At 45.0% G+C, this 19,854-nt stretch overlaps 1 protein-coding gene across 6 annotated transcripts in view; it reads right to left on the bottom strand.

Moving 5' to 3' along the window:
• Positions 1 to 18,574, bottom strand: part of FAM149A (family with sequence similarity 149 member A) — a 34,927-nt gene extending 16,353 nt beyond the window's left edge. Inside the window, exons 1-4 of one of the 6 annotated variants that reach the window (XM_061404250.1) lie at positions 15,467 to 18,574; positions 3,146 to 3,256; positions 2,711 to 2,849; positions 381 to 523 (exon numbers count right to left, since the gene is read on the bottom strand). In XM_061404250.1, the coding sequence (XP_061260234.1) occupies positions 381 to 523; positions 2,711 to 2,849; positions 3,146 to 3,256; positions 15,467 to 16,173 (1,100 nt within the window). In that variant the 5' untranslated portion in view covers positions 16,174 to 18,574. Of the gene's footprint in view, positions 1 to 380; positions 524 to 1,355; positions 1,479 to 2,001; positions 2,116 to 2,710; positions 2,850 to 3,145; positions 3,257 to 7,728; positions 8,050 to 15,466 lie in introns of those variants that run through there. The other 5 variants (XM_061404249.1, XM_061404248.1, XM_061404251.1 and 2 more) reach the window with 5 other exon arrangements.
• Positions 18,575 to 19,854: the final 1,280 nt, after the last annotated feature.

Below are 19,854 nucleotides of genomic sequence, written 5' to 3'. Positions count from 1 at the left end.
CCAGCAAATAATCTCTCTGTTCCTGCCCAGATCTTGCCCCATGCGTTGCTCTTCAAGGGCAGACAGACACAGCTGCTCAGACTAGGGAGTGGGAAGGCATGGATAACTCCCTCCCTTCTTCCATTCTTGCACCTGTGATACACACAATGCCTTTCCAGGCATGAGCTCCATTTGCTTCTCACAAATTAAAGTACACTTGGAAGGTCTCCAGATTTCCTCAGACACCATTTCAAAGGGAGTGATTTCTCAGTAAAGCACATGTGTTCTGGGTACATATTTTGACAAGCACTTTCACTCAAAATATACCGACATATTGAACAGGTCAACAGGGAGCAGTTCCCAACCCCCTTCCGGAGAATTTTCGTGAACAACCTCCTCACCTCAGATGCAGGGACCGGCCCGCCCATTCACGGCACTCAGCCTGGAGATTCTGGGTCTGAGGGCTTACTTTCCCTTCAAACAACATTTCCTCGACCTCCCAGAATAACTGCTGTACTTTCTGTGCACTGGCTTTGTCAAACTCCTAAAATATAGAAATGCACATTTAGTTACAGGACTAGAAGTTGTCAATAAAGGCTTCAGAATCAATGACACAAATTTATATAATAGGAGGGAGTGTGACTCGATCGAAACCAGACATACCAGGGCTCCAATTTTTACTCTTCTGAAAAATTACATCCCAACTGAGACTTAGTTTCCTTAACTGTTAAATAGAGATAATCTCTACTACGAGAAAGTCTCATAATCCAAGATTTTACATAAACATAGTTACAGCTATGAATATACATATTAATATAGACATTGATAATGACAGACACACACCATATAGCCAAGCACATACACACACACATATATGTGTGTACACAGACATGTGTCCCTCATATAATTGTGCATTAGACACCTAACTACATTTGCAAATTATAATCTTTTTCTAATGAAATGGAATATTATTTCATGGAAAGGGAAATAATCACTTTCTTTTAATTAAGGAAAACAGAAAAACAAACAAACGAAAAACCACCTTAGGTATCCTAAAAGATGTGGTTATTAGGATGAGACCAGAATATTCATTTTTCCTGTCTGGTCTTAAGAGATTCTTGGGCTGTGGGCGCAGTGAAGTGTCAGTGAGAAAACCCTTCAGTTTTTCTGTATATTGAAAATGACTGAGAAGTAACAGACCTAGAGCCCTTACAGTCAGTTAGAAAAACATGAACAGAAGTACAATTGGAAGAACCAATTATTGGCTTACAATTGGAAGAACCAATTATTGGCTTACAGGGCAAGGGCTTTAGTTCAGTCCGTTTTCTCCCAGGGCGGGTGTGTGAAATCTAACCCATAAATTCAGCCTGACATACCTGATCCAAAATGGTCAATTCAGGCTGATTTTCACAGACTGCTATTCCATATTTTCCATGATACTTCTTCCCCTTAGTTGATAAAAAACTAGATTCCCAGACTGCAGGGTAGCTGAATTACCTCTTTTAAAATACAAATAAGGAGAAAACTCAGAAGAATATTTGGCTGGGGTGTGAAGAGGGCTTATTTTCATTTTTCTCTGTTTTGTATTTTTTTGCATTTTACAAATATTACCTATCGAACAGTAAAAAAAATGCTTTTAAATTCAAAGCAAAACAATGTTTAGGGACTGGAGTAATTTAAACTCTACAAGTGGAAGTCATAAGACTCTCTTTGGATAATTACTTGAACTTTTGCAGGAAAGGAACCCAGCATTTGGACGGTAATGCTTCATAAAGCAATGGTTCTCAGCCTTCTTCCCATCTGCACTCTTTTGACCAAAGAGTGTGGGTGGGGGTGGGCGGTGTTTATCCCAGAGACAGACTTACATCTCCTCTGAAAAGTGCCCGAGTGATTCAGGGCTGACTCCCTTTCAGCCGCCCCCCAACCCCCACCCTGCACCCCACAACCCTCTCCCTCTGGCCCCTCTGGAGACCCGCTCCTATAAAACCATGTAAAACCATCCTCCCCGGGGAGTGGACCCACATGCACAGTCCAGGGCGGAGAGCTGCTTTTAAAGAAAGCAAAGAAAACCAGAACACAAACAAGAAAACAGCAGGAATGAGACCATCCAAGGAGCTAGTCCGGACTCTTCCATGGCCACAGGGGCGTCACAAAAGCCTGTGTTCCAGAATTCTCAGACTCTTGAGGGGATGAAGAGGTCAGAAACTGTGCAATCACACAGATTTGAATGGTAAGCTTGCACTGCAGACTAAAGTCCCACCGGCTCAGTCTCACTATAGGGTTAACATCTTCTGCTGGGATTAGATGTAAAATATCTGACTTAGAATATTCAGGGGAAATTCCCTAATTGTGATTTTTTTTTTTTTAAACAGCTTTTATTTTTCCCCAATTTTTCTCTTGTTCACGTTCCTAATTGTCAGAATCTCTCCTGAATTTCCAACCACAGATATTTATGCAAGAAATCATGTATAACAACCTGATAGGGGTTTGGAAGTGGGAAAAACAGAACTATCAACAGCTAAGATGCTGGATTGTGTGGTTATGGGAGCTTTTTCATCTTTTTTAAGAGTATTTTCAGTTTTATGTGTGACATGTCAGTGCTTTTATATTTATGTGTATGTACAAGTGGACCAGGTAGAGGTTTTAATTTGGTAAAAACTTAAAAAAAATAATAAAGCAGATCATCGTTATGAATTGCAACCATGAGATTATACAAAATTTTGTGACATACATCATCTCTCCAGGAGTAAATGGAGCTCCTCTCTGTAGATAAACCAGTTGTTGAACTCTGTGTTCCAGACCCAGACCAGGAGTTGGGGGCTTCTGTAGGCGTGGGGCTCCCACTTGATGAAAATGATGACACAGATTCCCTGCAGGAAGAAATATAAGTAACATAAACGACAGTTACTGGAAACAGGTTTTACTGGGAAGCAGCTTCACCTCTCTGAGCTTACTTCCTCTTTTTTCTTTATATATACTGGTTAATTTTCACAGTACACTGATTTTCAAAGATTTATGCAGTATAACATTTCACTTGGCTAAAAATAAAGCGTTTTATTTTTTTTCACCTTGGAGAAATCCATGGCCCATCAGTGATTCTGTTTCCCGTATTCATTCAGGCAAGTTTTGATTTTGTGATCAGAAGCATTTAAAGGCTAATTCTTACCGACTGTATTTAGCAATTGCTTTCTGTACATTTTTTGTAAAATGGGTAGGTAAAGGATCTTTGCTTTTCACAGTGAAACTCTGCTTTCCAGATCCTTCTGACAGTCCTCTTCTGAAAAAATAAAATATGAAAAGTAACTGTAAGATAAGTCCATTCATTAGGATATTTAAACTTTCCTTTCACAGAAAGTTGCCTCTCTCTTCCCATTATGTCTCCCTAAACACACACATGTATGAGCACACACACCCCACACACACCTCAAGACACTGAGGCTTAGTTCCCTACCATTTTTATTTTTCTTAAAATCAAGGTTGTAGGGTGGGGAGGGAGGTAGAAGGGAGGTTCAGGATGGAGGGACACATGCACCCGTGGCTGATTCATGTTGATGTATGCAAAAACCACCATTATTTTGTAAAGTAATTAGCCTCCAAATGATGCTAAAGCTGAAACTCCAGTACTTTGGCCACCTCATGCGAAGAGTTGACTCATTGGAAAAGACTCTGATGCTGGGAGGGATGGGGGGCAGGAGGAAAAGGGGAGGACAGAGGATGAGATGGCTGGATGGCATCACTGACTCCATGGACGTGAGTCTGAGTGAACTCTGGGAGTTGGTGATGGACAGGGAGGCCTGGCGTGCTGCAATTCATGGGGTCGCAAAGAGTTGGACACGACTGAGCGACTGAACGAAACTGAAAATAAATTAATTAATTTAAAAAAATCAAGGTTGTTATTAACCTATATGCACTGTTACATAAACTAGGGAAAAGCAACTTCTTGTGACTCAACCAGATTGGTCTAAAGGTTGCCCCAAACCTACGTGAACACAGCCTCACTCCAAAACTTGGTGATGGAACCGTGAACTGGATTTCAGGTCCCAGGTATTCCTTGACCCCAGGCGCCCTTGCACTTGCAAAAGCCAACCAGCTTTGTACCAAAAAAAAAAAAAAAGACAGTTTTAAAATATTAAAAGTAATGGAAAACTAAAACAGAAGAAATCTCTCAATTTTAAATATGGCATTAAACCTGGCTGGTGTAGTCCAGTTAGTGTTAATCATTAAAATGTCCTTTCAATGAACCTCTTAAAACATTTACTTCCCTTTAATCAAAATACCTTTCTAACAGTAAACTACTTCTGTTCTTTTATCAAAGTCATATTTTCCCACATGTTTTATATTAACTTTAGATATGGTAGTTATTTGAGGAAAACAGTCAATTTTCTAACAGGGACGCCACTCTAGCATTCATTTAAAAATTTGCTTTTCAAATAAATGGTATGTAATTTTCAACACTTGTGTTTCTGAATGTAAATGGAGTTTTAAAAACTATTAATATGAGGATCAGTTTTACCCTTTGTTATATACTAGAGAACTCTACAACAAGGAGAACTTTTAACAAGTTACTTACTATTACTTTTAATTACTATTACTGAAGGAAATGGCAACCCACTCCAGTATTCTTGCCTAGAGAATCCCAGGGACAGAGGAGTCTGGTGGGCTGCCGTCTATGGGGTTGCACAGAGTCGGACACGACTGAAGCGACTTAGCAGCAGCAACTATTACTTTGTATAGTTATTACTACACAAAAGTGAGCAATCATATATATATTTACAAGGGAGAATAACAGAACTATAGGATTTTTTCCCTCCCTTTCTTGTTTAATAGTCATAAGTACAAGCAAACAATCTTAAGAATAAAGCTGTTAAAGAAAGAGTAATGGAGAAAAGAATATAGACAAGCTTTTATACTAACACACTGCCTTACCTCTAACCCTATCCAGTCATGTCCACATGACTCTATAACTCTAGATAAACATAAAAATACTTATGACATAAGAGACAATAAAAAATTGTATCAAATACATCTGCTTTGAGTATTATAATATATATATATATAAGTTAATTTGCTTGTTATTGAGAAAGAATTTTAAGCACCAGGGTGGTAAATTAGATAAAATATTATTCTTTGGTAATATCTATAGAATAAAATAGCATGGATTAGAATCTTGCCCAGGCACTGACAAGGCTGTGTGCTTGACCAAGTTATTTCTCCAGTTGTTGTGAGACTTAAACTAGATGAGTATGTCAAGTGTCTACATAATCAGGCCAGATAAATCACTACTTTGTTGGCATATGCCACTCGATGAAAACATCATGTTCTTATTTTATTTCATTTTTCCCAGCATTTCCGATTATACATCTGTCTTGGTACTTTAGTTTTTAAAAAATATTTATATTTATTTATTTGGCTGCACCCGGCCTTAGTTGTGGCACGTGGGATCTTTAGTTGTGGCATGCGAACTCTTAAGTTGAGGCATGTGGGATCTAATTCCCCAACCAGGGATCGAACCCAGCCCCTCGCACTCGGAGTGTGGAGTCTTAGCCACTGGACCACCAGGGAAGCCCCTACTTAAGTTTTTTATTGGGATGATCCTGATACCTTATTAATATTTTCCATCTAGAGTACCCAAAATACTTCCTTTCACTTAGAGATGCTCTCGGTTTGCTGAAAGGATCCCTAGTGAGATATTAAATTAGTACCTCAAACAAAGAGCATACTTTGGCCCTCTAATCACTCTGAATGTTTCTGTTTAATGCAAAATGAAAGTATCCTCCACATCCAAGATATTGCTGGAGAATTCTTTATCCTTTATAAAGAAAGAAGATTTATAGTTCTTAGCATAGCTACTATCTCCAAAAATGACTATTTATGGAGCACCTAATCCACTCAAGTCCACCTTTCTCATTTTGAGCTCTTCCTCTGCCTTTTCTGCAATTGAAAGTTAAAGTCATTAATCAGACTCATGCCAGTCTGCTTTGTTTTCAATGAACAGTAATTTCTTCTTTCAAAAAACTCACCCTTTTTCTAAGGGAGCAAGGGGATATCTTTTCAAACTAAGAAGAAAGCTGTTTACAAATTGAAGAAGGAACCCCTCTCTTCATATCACACCATATTCTTGCTCAGATCAGCATTCCTACTCACGTCAAAGTGTAGTTGAGGACAGGAGGACTGAAAGATGCACAGATGCTGGGAGGGGGCAGATAGCTGGAAAAGCAGATGCCTGAAAATGCTAGCAACCTCCATACCATTTCTACAACTCTTCTCTCCTCACCTCTTCCCTGCCTCATCTTCTCTGAAACCCCTGTATTTCTGTGGGAAATACATCAGAGTCCAACATCAGAGTTCAGCTGAACAGCAAATACATTTGACCACAAAGTTCAAAGGAATTCTAAAGAGGAATTTGAGCCCAACAAACTCCGTGCCTGCTCAAAGTCATGAAGAAGAGAGGGTTGGAGCTGGTCTTGGGACCCAGGCCATCTAATCTGCATGTCTCTCCAGGAACCACAAGTTACTGATGTGGTGAATAAAGGATAAAACACATAAAACTGGCCATGTTTCTTTTTACAGTTTATTTTGAACCTTGTGGTTTCTCTGGCCTCTAACCATGTACTGTAGTTACATCAGACATAATATTGAGTATCTTTAATATCCTGTAAACTGTCAACTCCTCCGTCATCTAGAGAGTCTAGGAAAGTATACACAACTTAAAGTATGTCTTATAAATATCTTAAAACTTTAAAGTGGTGACATGTCTAGTAAGCTTGTATTATGTGATACACAGACATATAAGCATTTTATACTATTTCCTGTCCATTCTGTTTAAATTTTAGAAATAATAAAATGCCACTAGTCGCTACATTTAAGGCTGTTGATCTGGGCACAGGATCTGGGTCTTAGGGCAGACTGAACGGCAACCACTGAACTCTATTGCACTAATTGGTTGCTACATGAAAGTTAAATTAAGGCTAAGGTTTGGGAAGATCCCTCGGAGAAGGGCATGGAAACCCACTCCAGGATTCTTGCCTGGAGAATCTCATGGACAGAGGAGCCTGGACGGCTATAGTCCAAGGGGTTGCAAAGAGTCAAACACGACTTCAGTGACTTAGCATGCACATGCACTCTATCTCCTTGAGTCACTCTATTCCAGGTCAAGGAAACGACTAGATAATCGACTTTTATTTTTTTAAAGTTGCCTCTTGGGAGTTACCTGGCAGTCCAGTTAACTGGACTTTCACTGCCTGGCCGGGGTTCCGTCCTGGGTTGGCGAGGGGGATATCCTACAAGCGCCCCACAGCAGAAAGGAAAAAAAAAAAAAAGCCCTCGATAGCCCACAAACCTCTGTCACTTTGCTCTACAGAAATTCAATTAGTAATCAGTAACCGCAGCTTTCAAAATGTATATTTCTGCTTTAAAAGACTGTCTGAAACGTGAATGGGCTGGAATGCAGGATGGTAAACCCTGATTTACACAAGCACATCCTAGAAGCAACTGAGGCTCTCTGCCCTCGGGACTGATGAAAAGTTATCTCAGACACCACGAATGCTCGTCAGACCAAGCGAGCATCTTGGCTCCAGGAGGCCGGATGATGTCAGCACGAGATTTCATGAATGGATGCCGGGGAACAGACCAGATGGATTCTGGCTTTGCAAGCAGTGGGAAAAATAAAAAAAATCAAGAGCATGGCACAAAAATGCTATCTATACGGAGGCAAGTTCATGCCTCCTACCTTCCCAGATCAGGACTTACCCAATCACCATCAGCCCCAGGCCTGGGCTTGCGTCCTGTGGGCCGGGCCCGGAGCCCAGAGGCCTGGGCACCGCTGGGCGCTGCCAACCCGCGCCCGCGCCCTGCAGGCGGCGCCCCCGCGCCCCGGGGGCGGGGGGTCCCCGGCCGCCCAGCTCTGCGCACCGGCCCGCTAGCCCTGCATGTGCCTCCGCAGCACCGCCGGGAACCGCGAGTCTCTAGGGGTGCGGCCAGGGGCGCTCCGGGCCCAGGCAGCAAGGTCCATGGGCACTGCGATCGCCGGGCGCCTGGCGCTGCTCCCCCTCCGACTCCTCCAGCCAGATTCCAGTGCGGCAGGGCGACGCCTCCAGGCCCGCGCCCGCCCTCCCCTCCGCCTCCGTGGCTGCCGCGCCCCTCGAGGAGGTCGGGCAGCACCGGAGGCTGGTTCCCTGGCTGCGTCCCCCGTCTTCCAGAGACTCGCAGCGCTCCCTGCTCCCACCAGCCGCCCAGGGCCTCGGTCGCGCCCCCTCTCCCTGGAAGAGCACGCGTGCCCCCTTCCCGCTGCCAGGGGCCACCTTTCACAATCCAGTGCCCTGAGCTTTGACCGCAGGCGTCTACCGCTCCACTGCCCTCTCTGCGCCTCCAGTGCGCACCGATCTGGCCTTCGCACCCCCTTCCCCGGGGTCTGCCCAGACATGTGTCTGCCATCCTTAACCTTTAAAAATAGAAAGTTAATCAACAGGAGGAATACGGAACCATTTCACCAACCCCCCTCCTCGCGTCAAAGGATTCCTAGTGGGGATGAGGGTAAGTAGAGGGAGGTTTAATAAAAAGTGAAGTCTCAGCCTGGTAAAGGCAAGATGCTAATCTGATTAACAGGGACTCTAGATCTCATTGGGCTTCCCAGGTGGCTCAGTGGTGAAGAATCTGCCTGCCAATGCAGGAAACAGCAGGAGAGGGGGGTTTGATCCCCGGGTGGGGAAGATCCCCTAGAGTAGGAAATGGCAACCCATTCCAGTATCCTTGTCTGGAGAATCCCATGAATAGAGGAGCCTAGCGGGCTACACTCCTTGGAGTGGCAAGATCCTGCAGTGCGAGCACGCGCGCGTACACACACACACTCTTTCACACACATACACACACACAGCACTAGGTCTCATTAGGCACCCAGATTCACTTCCTGTGCGGTCTTGTGTCTCCATCTTCAGATGCTTTCTCTCATACACCTTGTTTTGGTTTATGAATATATGCTTGTTTCAGTCTTGAACTCATACAATTACACCAAGATGAGAGTCACCAGAGGCTATGCTGTGAGACAGCCAAGTGGCCAAGCCACTCTTTTCATAAACTAAAAGAAACAACTCACTAAAACAGTGAGTTGGCTGAAGTAAGATAAATTGTCAAAGTAAGATGTCCAAAGGTGGGTACTACCTGGGATGTGCCCTCTCCCACTAAGAAGTTCTTAATAATCACAATGAATAACGGGGACGCGGCCTGCCCTGGCCTCCATCCTCCTGTGAGATACGAGGCCTTCTAACCCTGAGCAGGTATAAAGAAGCCCATCTATTCCTCCTGCTGGAAGATAGAATGCCTCTCTCAGTGGGAAAGGGGTAAAAGAATCTGCAGACTTCTTTACCCTGCCAACATCCTCTTTGAGTCTCTATCCCTCCCACATGCCCAGTACACTCAGGCCTCTCAAGAATCCCCTAAAATGTCATCACCCCAGTCCTGGCCAAGTGAGGATGAGGAGCCTCCTCCTTGGGAGCATGTCCTCTGGCTCTGAAGACCAAGAAACAGCTCTGCCAGCAGACTGCCTTTGGATTTGAACTACAACTAAAATTCTCCCCTGGGTCTTTAGCCCTCTGATCTGCCCTGCAGGTATGGGATTTACCACCACCTCCACAATTATGGGAGCAAAGTCCTTAAAACTGAGTTGTTTGCATGCAATACTGCCACATAAGCACTAGACGGCACTCTTTTTGCACTTTGAAAACCATGCCCAATTACATTTTAATTCTATTATGTTTTGCATAAGAAAATGAGGAAAACAATAGAAAGGGAAAGACTAGAGATCTCTTCAAGAAAATTAGAGATACCAAGGGAACATTTCATACAAGATGGGCAAAGTAAAAGACAGAAACAGTACAGACCAAAAAGAAGCAGAAGAGATTAAGAAGAGGTTGCAAAAATACACAGAAGAACTATACACAAAAGATCTTCATGACTCAAATAACCATGATGGTGTGATCACGCACCTGGAGCCAAGACACTCTGCAGTGCGAAGTCAAGTGGGCCTTAGGAAAAATCACTACGAACAAAGCTAGTGGAAGTGGTGGAATTCCAGCTGAGCTATTTCAAATCCTAAAAAATGATGCTGTTAAAGTGCTACACATAATATGCCAGCAAATTTGGAAACTCAGCAGTGGCCACAGAACTGGAAAAAGTCAGTTTTCATTCCAGTCCCAAAGAAGGGCAAGGCCTAGCATGTTCAAACTATTGCACAACTGCACTCATTTCACATGCTAGCAAAGTAATAGGAGAAGGCAATGGCACCCCACTCCAGTACTCTTGCCTGGAGAACCCCATGGACAGAGGAACCTGGTAGGCTGCAGTCCATGGGGTTGCTAAGAGTCAGACACGAAGGAGCGACTTCACTTCACTTATCACTTTCATGCATTGGAGAAGGAAATGGCAACCCACTCCAGTGTTCTTGCCTGGAGAATCCCAGGGATGGGGGAGCCTGGTGGGCTGCCCTCTATGGGGTTGCACAGAGTCGGACACAATTGAAGCGACTTAGCAGCAGCAGCAAAGTAATGCTCAAAATCCTTCAAGCTAGCCTTCAACAGTATGTGAATTGAGAACTTCCAGACGTACAAGCTGGATTTAGAAAAAGTAGAGGAGTCAAAGATCAAATTGACAACATCCATTGGATCATAGAAAAAGCAAGAGAATTCCAGAAGGATATCTACTTCTGCTTCACTGACTATGCTGAAGCCTTTGACTATGTGGCTCACAACAAACTGTGGAAAATTCTGAAAGAGATGGGAATACCAGACCACCTTACCTGCCTCCTGAGAAATCTGTATGCAGGTCAAGAAGCAACAGTTAGAACTGGACATGGAATATGGACTGGTTCAAAATTGGTAAAGGAGTATGCTGCTGCTAAGTCGCTTCAGTCGTGTCCGACTCTGTGCGACCCCACAGTCGGCAGCCCACCAGGCTCCGCCATCCCTGGGATTCTCTAGGCCAGATCACTGGAGTGGGTTGCCATTTCCTTCTCCAATGCATGAAACTGAAAAGTGAAAGTGAAGTCGCTCAGTCGTGTCTGACCCTCAGCGACCCCATGGACTGCAGCCCACCAGGCTCCTCCGTCCATGGGGTTCTCCAGGCAAGAGTACTGGAGTGGGGTGCCATCGCCTTCTCCAAAGGAGTATATCAAGGCTGTATATTGTCGCTCTGCTCTGAAGCCTGTGTGCCTAGAGCCCCCTGCTCCGCAACAAGAGAAGCCACTGCAATGAGAAGCCTGTGCTCCCCGCACCTAGAGAAAAGCCTGAGCAGCAACAAAGACCCAGCACAGCCATAAATAAATACATATTAAAAAAGGACATACGTACATTTAAATTTCCTCTGGATTTTTACAAGATTAGGAACATATGCAAGTGGATATTATAATGGAAATATTTTCATTTCTTCATTTAATAAATATTTATTAAATGCCTTTTGTGGATGTGTGCTGTCTTAAATGTCACAGGACAAAGAGTTTACAGTTTAAAAAAGATATGTACATATAAAGAACACATCACTGAGTAGGAATGGCAAGGGCTATATGAAGTATTGGCCATGAACGATTTGATTTGTGAGGCTACTGGTTACTCCGCAGTGTCTCTAAAAATTAAAAGTTTGATCTCTGGGTGGCAAATACATTTTCTTCTAGATACTGTACAGCAAACAGTAGTAATACTAATTAAAGTAGCCTTTATCTTCTGTAAGTTTCACAGGGAAAATGATGAAAGATTAGAGTGTACTCTTATTTGTTCTGCCTAATAACTGCACTAAAAGATTCCATTTTCAATACTAACTCTTACTAATATTTCCCTTTTTCCTTCCTAGTGGAAGAGATTAGATATGACTATCCCATTGCCTCAAGTGTTATTTGACACTGAGAATATAGGTGTACTACCCATGTCTTATTTTTTTCAGCTTTAATAGGATGTAGCCCACCAGGCTCCTCTGTCCATGGGATTCTCCAGGAAAGAATACTGGAGTGGGTTGCCATGCCATCCAGGGGATCTTCCCAACCCAGGGATCGAACCCAGGTCTCCCACATTGCAGGTGGATTCTTTACTATCTGAGCCACCAGGGTTATACACATTTCTCTATGTTAGGCACTTAAAATATTATTTCAATGAATTTTTGGAACATCTGTGTGAGAAAAGCGTCATTATTATCTCCATTTTATCAAGGTGGAAACTGAAGAGCTTGCCCAGAATTACACAGCAAGCAAATGGTTTGAGATTGGAATTCAACTCATTCGATTCTTGCCTGAATCCTGAAGAGTCACCCCAGCTCTGGACTCAACAAGTCCCTGCATTCTTTTTCATTGGCAGTCAAGTTCACAAGTCCTGCATGCAGCTATTGTGATATTTCCATACTTACAAGACTTTAACAAGGGAACTCAACCACTCACAAAAGCAATGACTATATACTATCAGCAATAACTTAAAAAGATAGAAATACTTTCCAACAACATGAAGTTTAAATCTACCAATCTTCACAAACAACAGTGCCTATCTGCCTATCTTATCTACTGATAGAAGTTCTTCTATTCGCAAAGAAAGAATAAGTCCATTTACAAGGTGATATACAATGTATATCTATACAATGTATAGATCAAACCAGAAATGCAAAAGGAGGTATGATGAGGGATGGGGAGACGGGAAACCAGTGTGAAGGAGGGACAATGTGTATATCAAAGACACAGGGAAATGAAGGTGAAGTTGACAAGTGCTAGCTCACACATCCGGGGGTGTGGGAGAATGGGGTAAAGGAGGCAACTCAGTATCTCTGCCTCTGGTTTAAACGTGTCACTGGAAAGAGCGAACCCCTCTTCTGTGGGCTAGTCATTCATTTAATCTATGAATCAGAGATCAAAACTCATGCTATTACACAGCACCTTAATGAAAAAGAAAAAGGCTCTGAACTGAAAGAAAGTTTGCATATATCCCCACTGAAATTTCAGTATTTTTAATTTTAGTAAAGGCCAAGAACAGAATCAGGTCAAAGGTAAGATGCATAGATCTTCCAAAAAATATAAATTGTGAATGAGGACTTTTTTTTAAAATGAGTGGTGGTCTTAAAATTAGATTAACTGTTTCTCAAGATTTTCTTACCTTTGTTTGACATGTATCTACATTCTCTTTAGCTATGCTTTTCCCCCTCTTCCCTCTCTTATTCCTACTTTAACTACCTTTCACTCTTCACATATCTGGCTTGAGAAAACCAAATATATGGTTTTATTATTAGTTAAGCGGGCTAATGATTAACAGCAGCTATCTGAAAACAAATAGATAAGGTGAAAATTGTTGTGCAATTTAAATCCATTGTTGAAGGATTCTTTCTTATTCAGTGTCATAGTCAACCCAGATGTCCAGGAGGGAAAAAATACATTTTAAGATGCAAAAGGTCTGTAAGAACAAAAGAAAGATTTCTTTCTTTTTTTCTTCCCCCTTGTCCCTTTGTACATTTCATGATTAAAAAAAGAAATGAGGTATGAAAGGAAGGGAATATGACTATTTGTATATGCAAAAGAAAAAAAAATAACTAATGTACTCAAAAGTGCTGTAGGGTGTTCCACAGAGAGAACAAACAAGCATAAATAAGAAGATCCTTGAACACACGTATCTGTGCCTATTATTCCTCAAAGCAATTTTATAAAATTCAGTGTCTGCCCTTTCAGGACAGTTGGATATCTCTGCCAATGCAGATTAGCATACTGTAAACAGGGCCAAATACAGTGTTATTCAAAAAAGTATCCATTGAGCATTTTTGGACAATGCTAACATACACTATGGCAAGCCACTCCAGTGTTCTTGCCTGGAGAATCCCAGGAATGGGGGAGCCTGGTGGACTGCCGTCTATGGGGTCGCACAGAGTCGGACACGATTGAAGCGACTTACCAGCAGCAGCAGCAGCAACATAGACTAAAATGTTCAAGAAAGAAAACCGCACTAGTGCTTTCACGGGCCCTACTGAATGTTTCAGTGCCTGCTGGAAAAAGGACTAAGATTAGAGTTCAAGATCAGTGTGTATATCTGTTTGCTCATAAAACATTAATTGCATAAATGTGAAGGACCAGTAGCCAATAACAAAGGTCTAAGTCCTTAGGCATACATATTTTAGCCACTTGCAGGCATGCATGCTCAGTCGCTTCTGTCCAAATCTTTGAGACCCTATGGACTATAGCCTGGCAGGCTCTTCTTTTGTGAAGATTTTGTGAGGATTCTCCAGGCAAGACTATTGGAGTGGGTTGCCATGCCCTCCTCCAGGGATTCTAGCCACTCATCCAAATGCAACTGATTTTCCTTTAGGGGGAAAAATCAGTTAATTCATCTATTTCATAATACAATAATTTAAGTGAAAAGAAACAACTTACTACTTAACTGCTTATTTTAACACTGAGATGAGTGTCACATGGCTTTGTGAAAATAGTTATTTGAATTTTGAATGACTTAGAATCAGTCTTAATGCCAAAGTTTTCCAGTCCATTTTTGTGGGCAGAGGAGAGCTTTTCTGCTAGCAGGCCTAACCGTTCTTCCTTCACTAGACTACAATGAAGAAATCTGCATCCAGGAATGGGACTTCCTGATTTGTGCTTGACCATTTCACTACATTTGCCCTTGACTGTATCCTTTTGTGAAATTCAGAAGGCTGAACATCTTTATACCCACTTAAGAATAGCTATATCCTGTGCTCATTAATAAAATAAAATTTGCCTGACTTCTGACATCCACATTTTCCAAGAGGAATGTGTGTGAGTTTGTGTGTTGAGGGAAGTGTCTCCCAATTCCCATTGAGATGGTCCCCATGAAGTCAGTCACTGTTTGTGGAGTATCTCAAGGCCCCATGGCAAGAACGCAGGAGCTCTAGGATACAAGATACAACAAATCCATTTGTGTCAGATGATGTTATGCATACGTAAATTAACTCCATGTCTGATACCAAAAAAAAAAAAAAAAAAAAAGACCCCACTTAAAGGGATGGGAATTGAGGCTGATCCTTGAAAAAGGGGGGAGGCATGAGTCTCACCATTTCTTAAAATGAGAGCTGCGAGTGTAGTAATTGGGTTACCTGCACATCTGTTAATCCTGCATCAGAGAGAAGGACTCAAAAGCTCCTTTCTAAATCCTTAAGGAAACCAGACTCTCAAATGATCTAAAAGGGAAGGCTTCAGCGAGAAAAGAAACAAAATGTTGCCCCTCTTTCATGCAAGCCCTGTTTCATCGTCTCTCCTTCACTGATGGTAAACACCAGAGGATTATTTCCCAGAAAGCTAAGCGCAAGCCTGTCACAGCCTGTATTTTAAAAGAACAGAAAGCCAAGGAATCAGGACCCAAGAAAAGTGCAAGGAGGGTGATCCAGGGGAGTTAGTGGAAGTAATGGCAAATGGCGCCGTTCTGTAACCGGGCGCCCGGCAAGGTGGCTGTGGCAGGTGGAGGGGTGGGGTCCCCAGAAGGACCTGCCTGGCCCCAGCGGGGCTACTCACCCTAGCCGGCCGTCCTCCGAGTCGCTGTCCGAGGCCCACTCCTCGCCGATGTCCGGCAAAGTGAAGAACAGGGTCTTGGGGCCAGGCCCGGGGGGCACCCGAGCGCTGGGTTCTTTCTCCCCAGGGCAGGGGGGGCGAGGGTTCCGCGGGCTCGCGGTCACACTGCTGCTGATGCTGCTGCCCACCGAGCCCCCGATGGACGGATACGCCGCCCAGACCGCGCCCGGGCCCGGGGGCTGCCGCGCCACGACCACCAGGTGGGCGGGGGAGCCCGCCGAGCTGCGGCCGCCGCTGGAGGGGGCGGGCGGCAGAGCCAAGGGCAGGGGCAGGGGCGAGGACCGGACTTTGGCTGCTCCAGGGCTACTGGGCAGCGAAGCGGGAGTCTCCACAGCCTCTGCCGGGCGGCCGGCGACGGAGACTCGGACGTGGGGGGCGGCGAGCAGGGGATGGAGCGCGGCGGGCGTCGGCTGCAGCAGGACCGAGGGCCCCCGAGAGCTAGACGGGGAGTCGGGGGCCAGGGCCGGGAGGACGGTCAAAGTCCGGGCCGCGCTGAGCGAGGTGCCCGGGCGGGAACCCGCGGCCCCCGCGGCAGCAGCGCCTCGCGAGGGGCTGGAGGAGGACACCGGCGAGGGGGCCGCAGGGGGCGCCGTCGAGGTCTTGAAGATTTTGGCAAAGAGAGACCCAAGGTCCAACACCGCGACCTTCATGTCCTGGCCCTAGAAACGCCGTCCTGGCTGTGGCCCGAACCTCAAGTCCACGCGGAGCCGGGCTGCAGGGCTCCATCCACCGCCGCCCGCAGGGCTCGGGATGAGGCGGCCCTGGGCCGGGGCGGGGCGCGGCGGGGCCCGTGGAGTCCCCTCTAGTCGCGCACCCCCGGGGGGCCTCTGATGCTCTCTCCTAGTGAAGGAAATCCTGCGGGCGCTCGGCCCCGCTACTCCTCGGCCGGACCTTCCCCGACGCCGGGTTGGCCGCCCTCTGCGGTGAGCAGATCCTTCTTTGCCTTAGCGCTGCTGCGAGACCCCAAGGGCAGGGGTCCCGGTGCCCACGGGGGGCGACTCCTGCAGCCGCCGGTGCCACCGCGGGCGGAGGACTCAGACCCGGGCCTCCGGCCCCCGAAGAGACCCCGACGGGCCCCCGGGACGGCGCAGGCGGTTGCTAAGCTAAACAAAAACCCGGATTAGCTCACTGCTAATTGGGCCCCAGACTGCAGCCTCCGGCTGCGTCTACAATAGACACCTGGGTCTCCTCCTTGAACCTCGCCTTAAAGGAACACTCTCCAATTTATCACCCTTAGAACTTCACCAGATTTGCAGAACTCTGGGCAAAATGATACGAAGTTTGAACACAAACCTGGGAACCATAACCCTGATTCCAAAAGATCTGGGACTTAGCCGAAGGCCAAAATGAAACATGGCCAGTCTCTGATAGGAGGGAAGGTTAATAAGAAGCTGTATTCAGATCATTTCTAGAGTATGAGCTTTCAGGGTTTAAGCCCTTAATCATCGGATTGATTCTGAACACAAGTAATGTAACTTGAAGGGAGAGTCAGCACAAAGGTTCATTGCTGAGTGAAGCTTGATTGAACTCACCCAGTTCCTTGGGAGCTGCCCTTGTCTGCGGCCACCTCTCTGGGTTTCTGATTTTACAGGCCCAAGACCTTCATAGCTGAGCAACCTCTTAGGATGGAGCCCCAGTAACTTAACTCATAAAATACTGATGTGTAAATCCAACTCAGATGTGTTAAGTAATAACAGCTGCAGTGTTGTCTGCTCTTTCTCTAAGAGAGGAATTTCTGTTGAGGTCAAATTAAGTTGAGCACAGAATCAAAGCAAGGGGGAGTGAGTCATATATATGATATATATTTCATATACAGAGGGCAGTAATATAAGGGAGCAAATCACCCTTCTCCATGAACAGCAGGGAATTCATCCACCTGTCTTCAGTTATTTCTATGCTTTCATTACTAACCACTTCCATTATTGCACACGCCTTTTTTTTACATACATGCTATTATTGTTGTATAGCTGTGAAGTCGTGTCCACCTCTTTTGCGATCTCATGGATGTAGCCCTCCAGGCTCCTCTGTCCATAGGATTTCCCAGGCAATAATACTGCAGTGGGTTGCCGTTTTCTTTTCAAAGGATCTTTCCCACCCAGGGATTGAATTTGCGTCTCCTGCATTGGCAGGCAGATTCTTTACCTCTGAGCCACCTGGGAAGACCACTTTAAATACAAAGATACTGTCAATAAGGCCAACAGAAAAGTTCCTACTCTTTCAAGTCCCAGCCTTGAAGGTAGTTTGTCTCTGAGGTGTGTTTGCAGGTATCCTCTCTGTTACGGGCTGAACTGTGTTCCCCCCAAAGATATGATGTAGTCCTAACTCTGTGTGTGTATGTAACCTTATCTGGAGATATTAATAGGATCTTTACGATAAAATCAACATAAAACAAGGTCATTAGCATGGGCTCTAATCCAATACCCTTAAGAAGAGAGATCTCTGAACACAAACACACAAGGAGAACATCATGTAATAACAGAGGCAGAGGCTGGTGTGAGGCAGCTGTAAGCCCAGGGGCGTCAAGCTTTGAAGGCCAGCGCCCGAAAGTTAGGAAGAGGCAAGGAAGATCCTTCCCTACAGGTTTCAGAGGGGGCTTGGCTCCACTGGCATCTGTTATCAGACTTCTAGTTTCCGGAACTGTGATAGGAAACATTTCTATTGTTTTAAATCACCCAGTTTGCAGGACTTCCCTGGTGGTCCACCTTGCAATGAAGGGTGAAAGTGAAAGTCGCTCAGTTGTGTCCTGCTCTTTGCAACCTCATGGGCTATGCAATCCATGGAATTCTCCAGGCCAGAATACTGGGGTGGGGAGCCATTCCCTTCTCCAGGGGATCTTTCTAACCCAGGGATTGAACCCAGGTCTCCCACATTGCAGGCAAATTCTTTATCAGCTGAGCCACCAGGGTACGTGGGTTCAGTCCTTGGTTGGGGAGTTAGGATACTGCATGCCGTAGAGCAACTAAGCCCATGTGCCACAACTACTGAAGCCCACGTGCTCTGGAGCCCATGCAACTACTGAGCCCATGCACCACAACTAGAGAATCCATGCATTGCAATGAAAAGATCCCACACACTGCAACTAAGACCTGACACAGCCAAAATACATAAATAAATATTAAAAATTAAAAAAAAAAATCACCCAGTTTGTGACACTTTGTTATAACAGCCCTGTTGCTGCTGCTGCTAAGTCGCTTCAGTCGTGTCCAACTCTGTGCGACCCCATAGACGGCAGCCCACTAGGCTTCTCTGTCCCTGGGATTCTTCAGGTAAGAACACTGGAGTGGGTTGCCATTTCCTTCTCCAATGCATGAAAGTGAAAAGTGAAAGTGAAGTCGCTCAGTTGTGTCCGACCCTCAGCAACCCCATAGAGGGCAGCCCACCAGGCTCCCCCATCCCTGGGATTCTCCAGGCAAGAACACTGGAGTGGGTTGCCATTTCCTTCTCCAATGCATGAAAGTGAAAAGTGAAAGCGAAGTCATTCCGTTGTGTCCGACTCTTCTCGACCCCATGGACTGTAGCCTACCAGGCTCCTCAGTCCATGGGATTTTCCAGGCAAGAGTACTGGAGTGGGGTGCCATTGCCTTCTCTGATAACAGCCCTAGGGAACAAATACACTATTGGGGTAGTAATTAATATTTGGGATGCTTCATGATCATAGGATCTTTCTGGTACCTCTATGAAAGTCTTCAGTGGGTGTGCTGCTGCTGTGCTAAGTCGCTGCAGTCGGGTCTGACTCTGCGACCCCATAGACAGCAGCCCACCAGGCTCCTCTGTCCCTGGGATTCTCCAGGCAAGAATACTGGTGAGGGTTGCCATTTCCTTCTCCATTGCATGCAGGCATGCTAAGTCTCTTCAGTCGTGTCCGACTCTGTACGACTCTATGGATAGCAGCCCTCCAGGCTCCTCTGTCCGCGGGATTCTCCAGGCAAGAATACTGGAGTGGGTTGCCATTTTATTCTCCTCAGTGGGTGTATTGGCTCTAAAAAGCTAGCTACAAATTAAGATAATTATCATAATTGTCTAAAAAAATCGACAGGGAGGATGACAGAATATATAAAAAGGACAGAAAAAAAAATACCATGGTGGTTTAAACAGTGGATGTAAGAACCTTCTGGTCAGCCCGCTTCATGAAGAAGGCACAATGGATAAATGATTGATCCTTTTGTTTGAAGGTCCTTTGAAAACGACGGATAATTGCAAACATGATAAACAATTCTACAGAAGACGCTAGGTCTTTTATACCCATTGTTCATCTGTCAACAGTCTTTCAGACAGACGTTAGAGGCTACCCGGCTTTTCTGTTAATTACCAGTAGCATGTCATTCTTAAAA

The sequence above is a fragment of the Bos javanicus genome, chromosome 27 (genome assembly GCF_032452875.1).
Source record: "Bos javanicus breed banteng chromosome 27, ARS-OSU_banteng_1.0, whole genome shotgun sequence".
Lineage (NCBI taxonomy): Eukaryota > Metazoa > Chordata > Mammalia > Artiodactyla > Bovidae > Bos > Bos javanicus.
The sequence above is the reverse complement of the archived record's forward strand: the minus strand, read 5'-3'. Positions and strand labels throughout refer to the sequence as shown.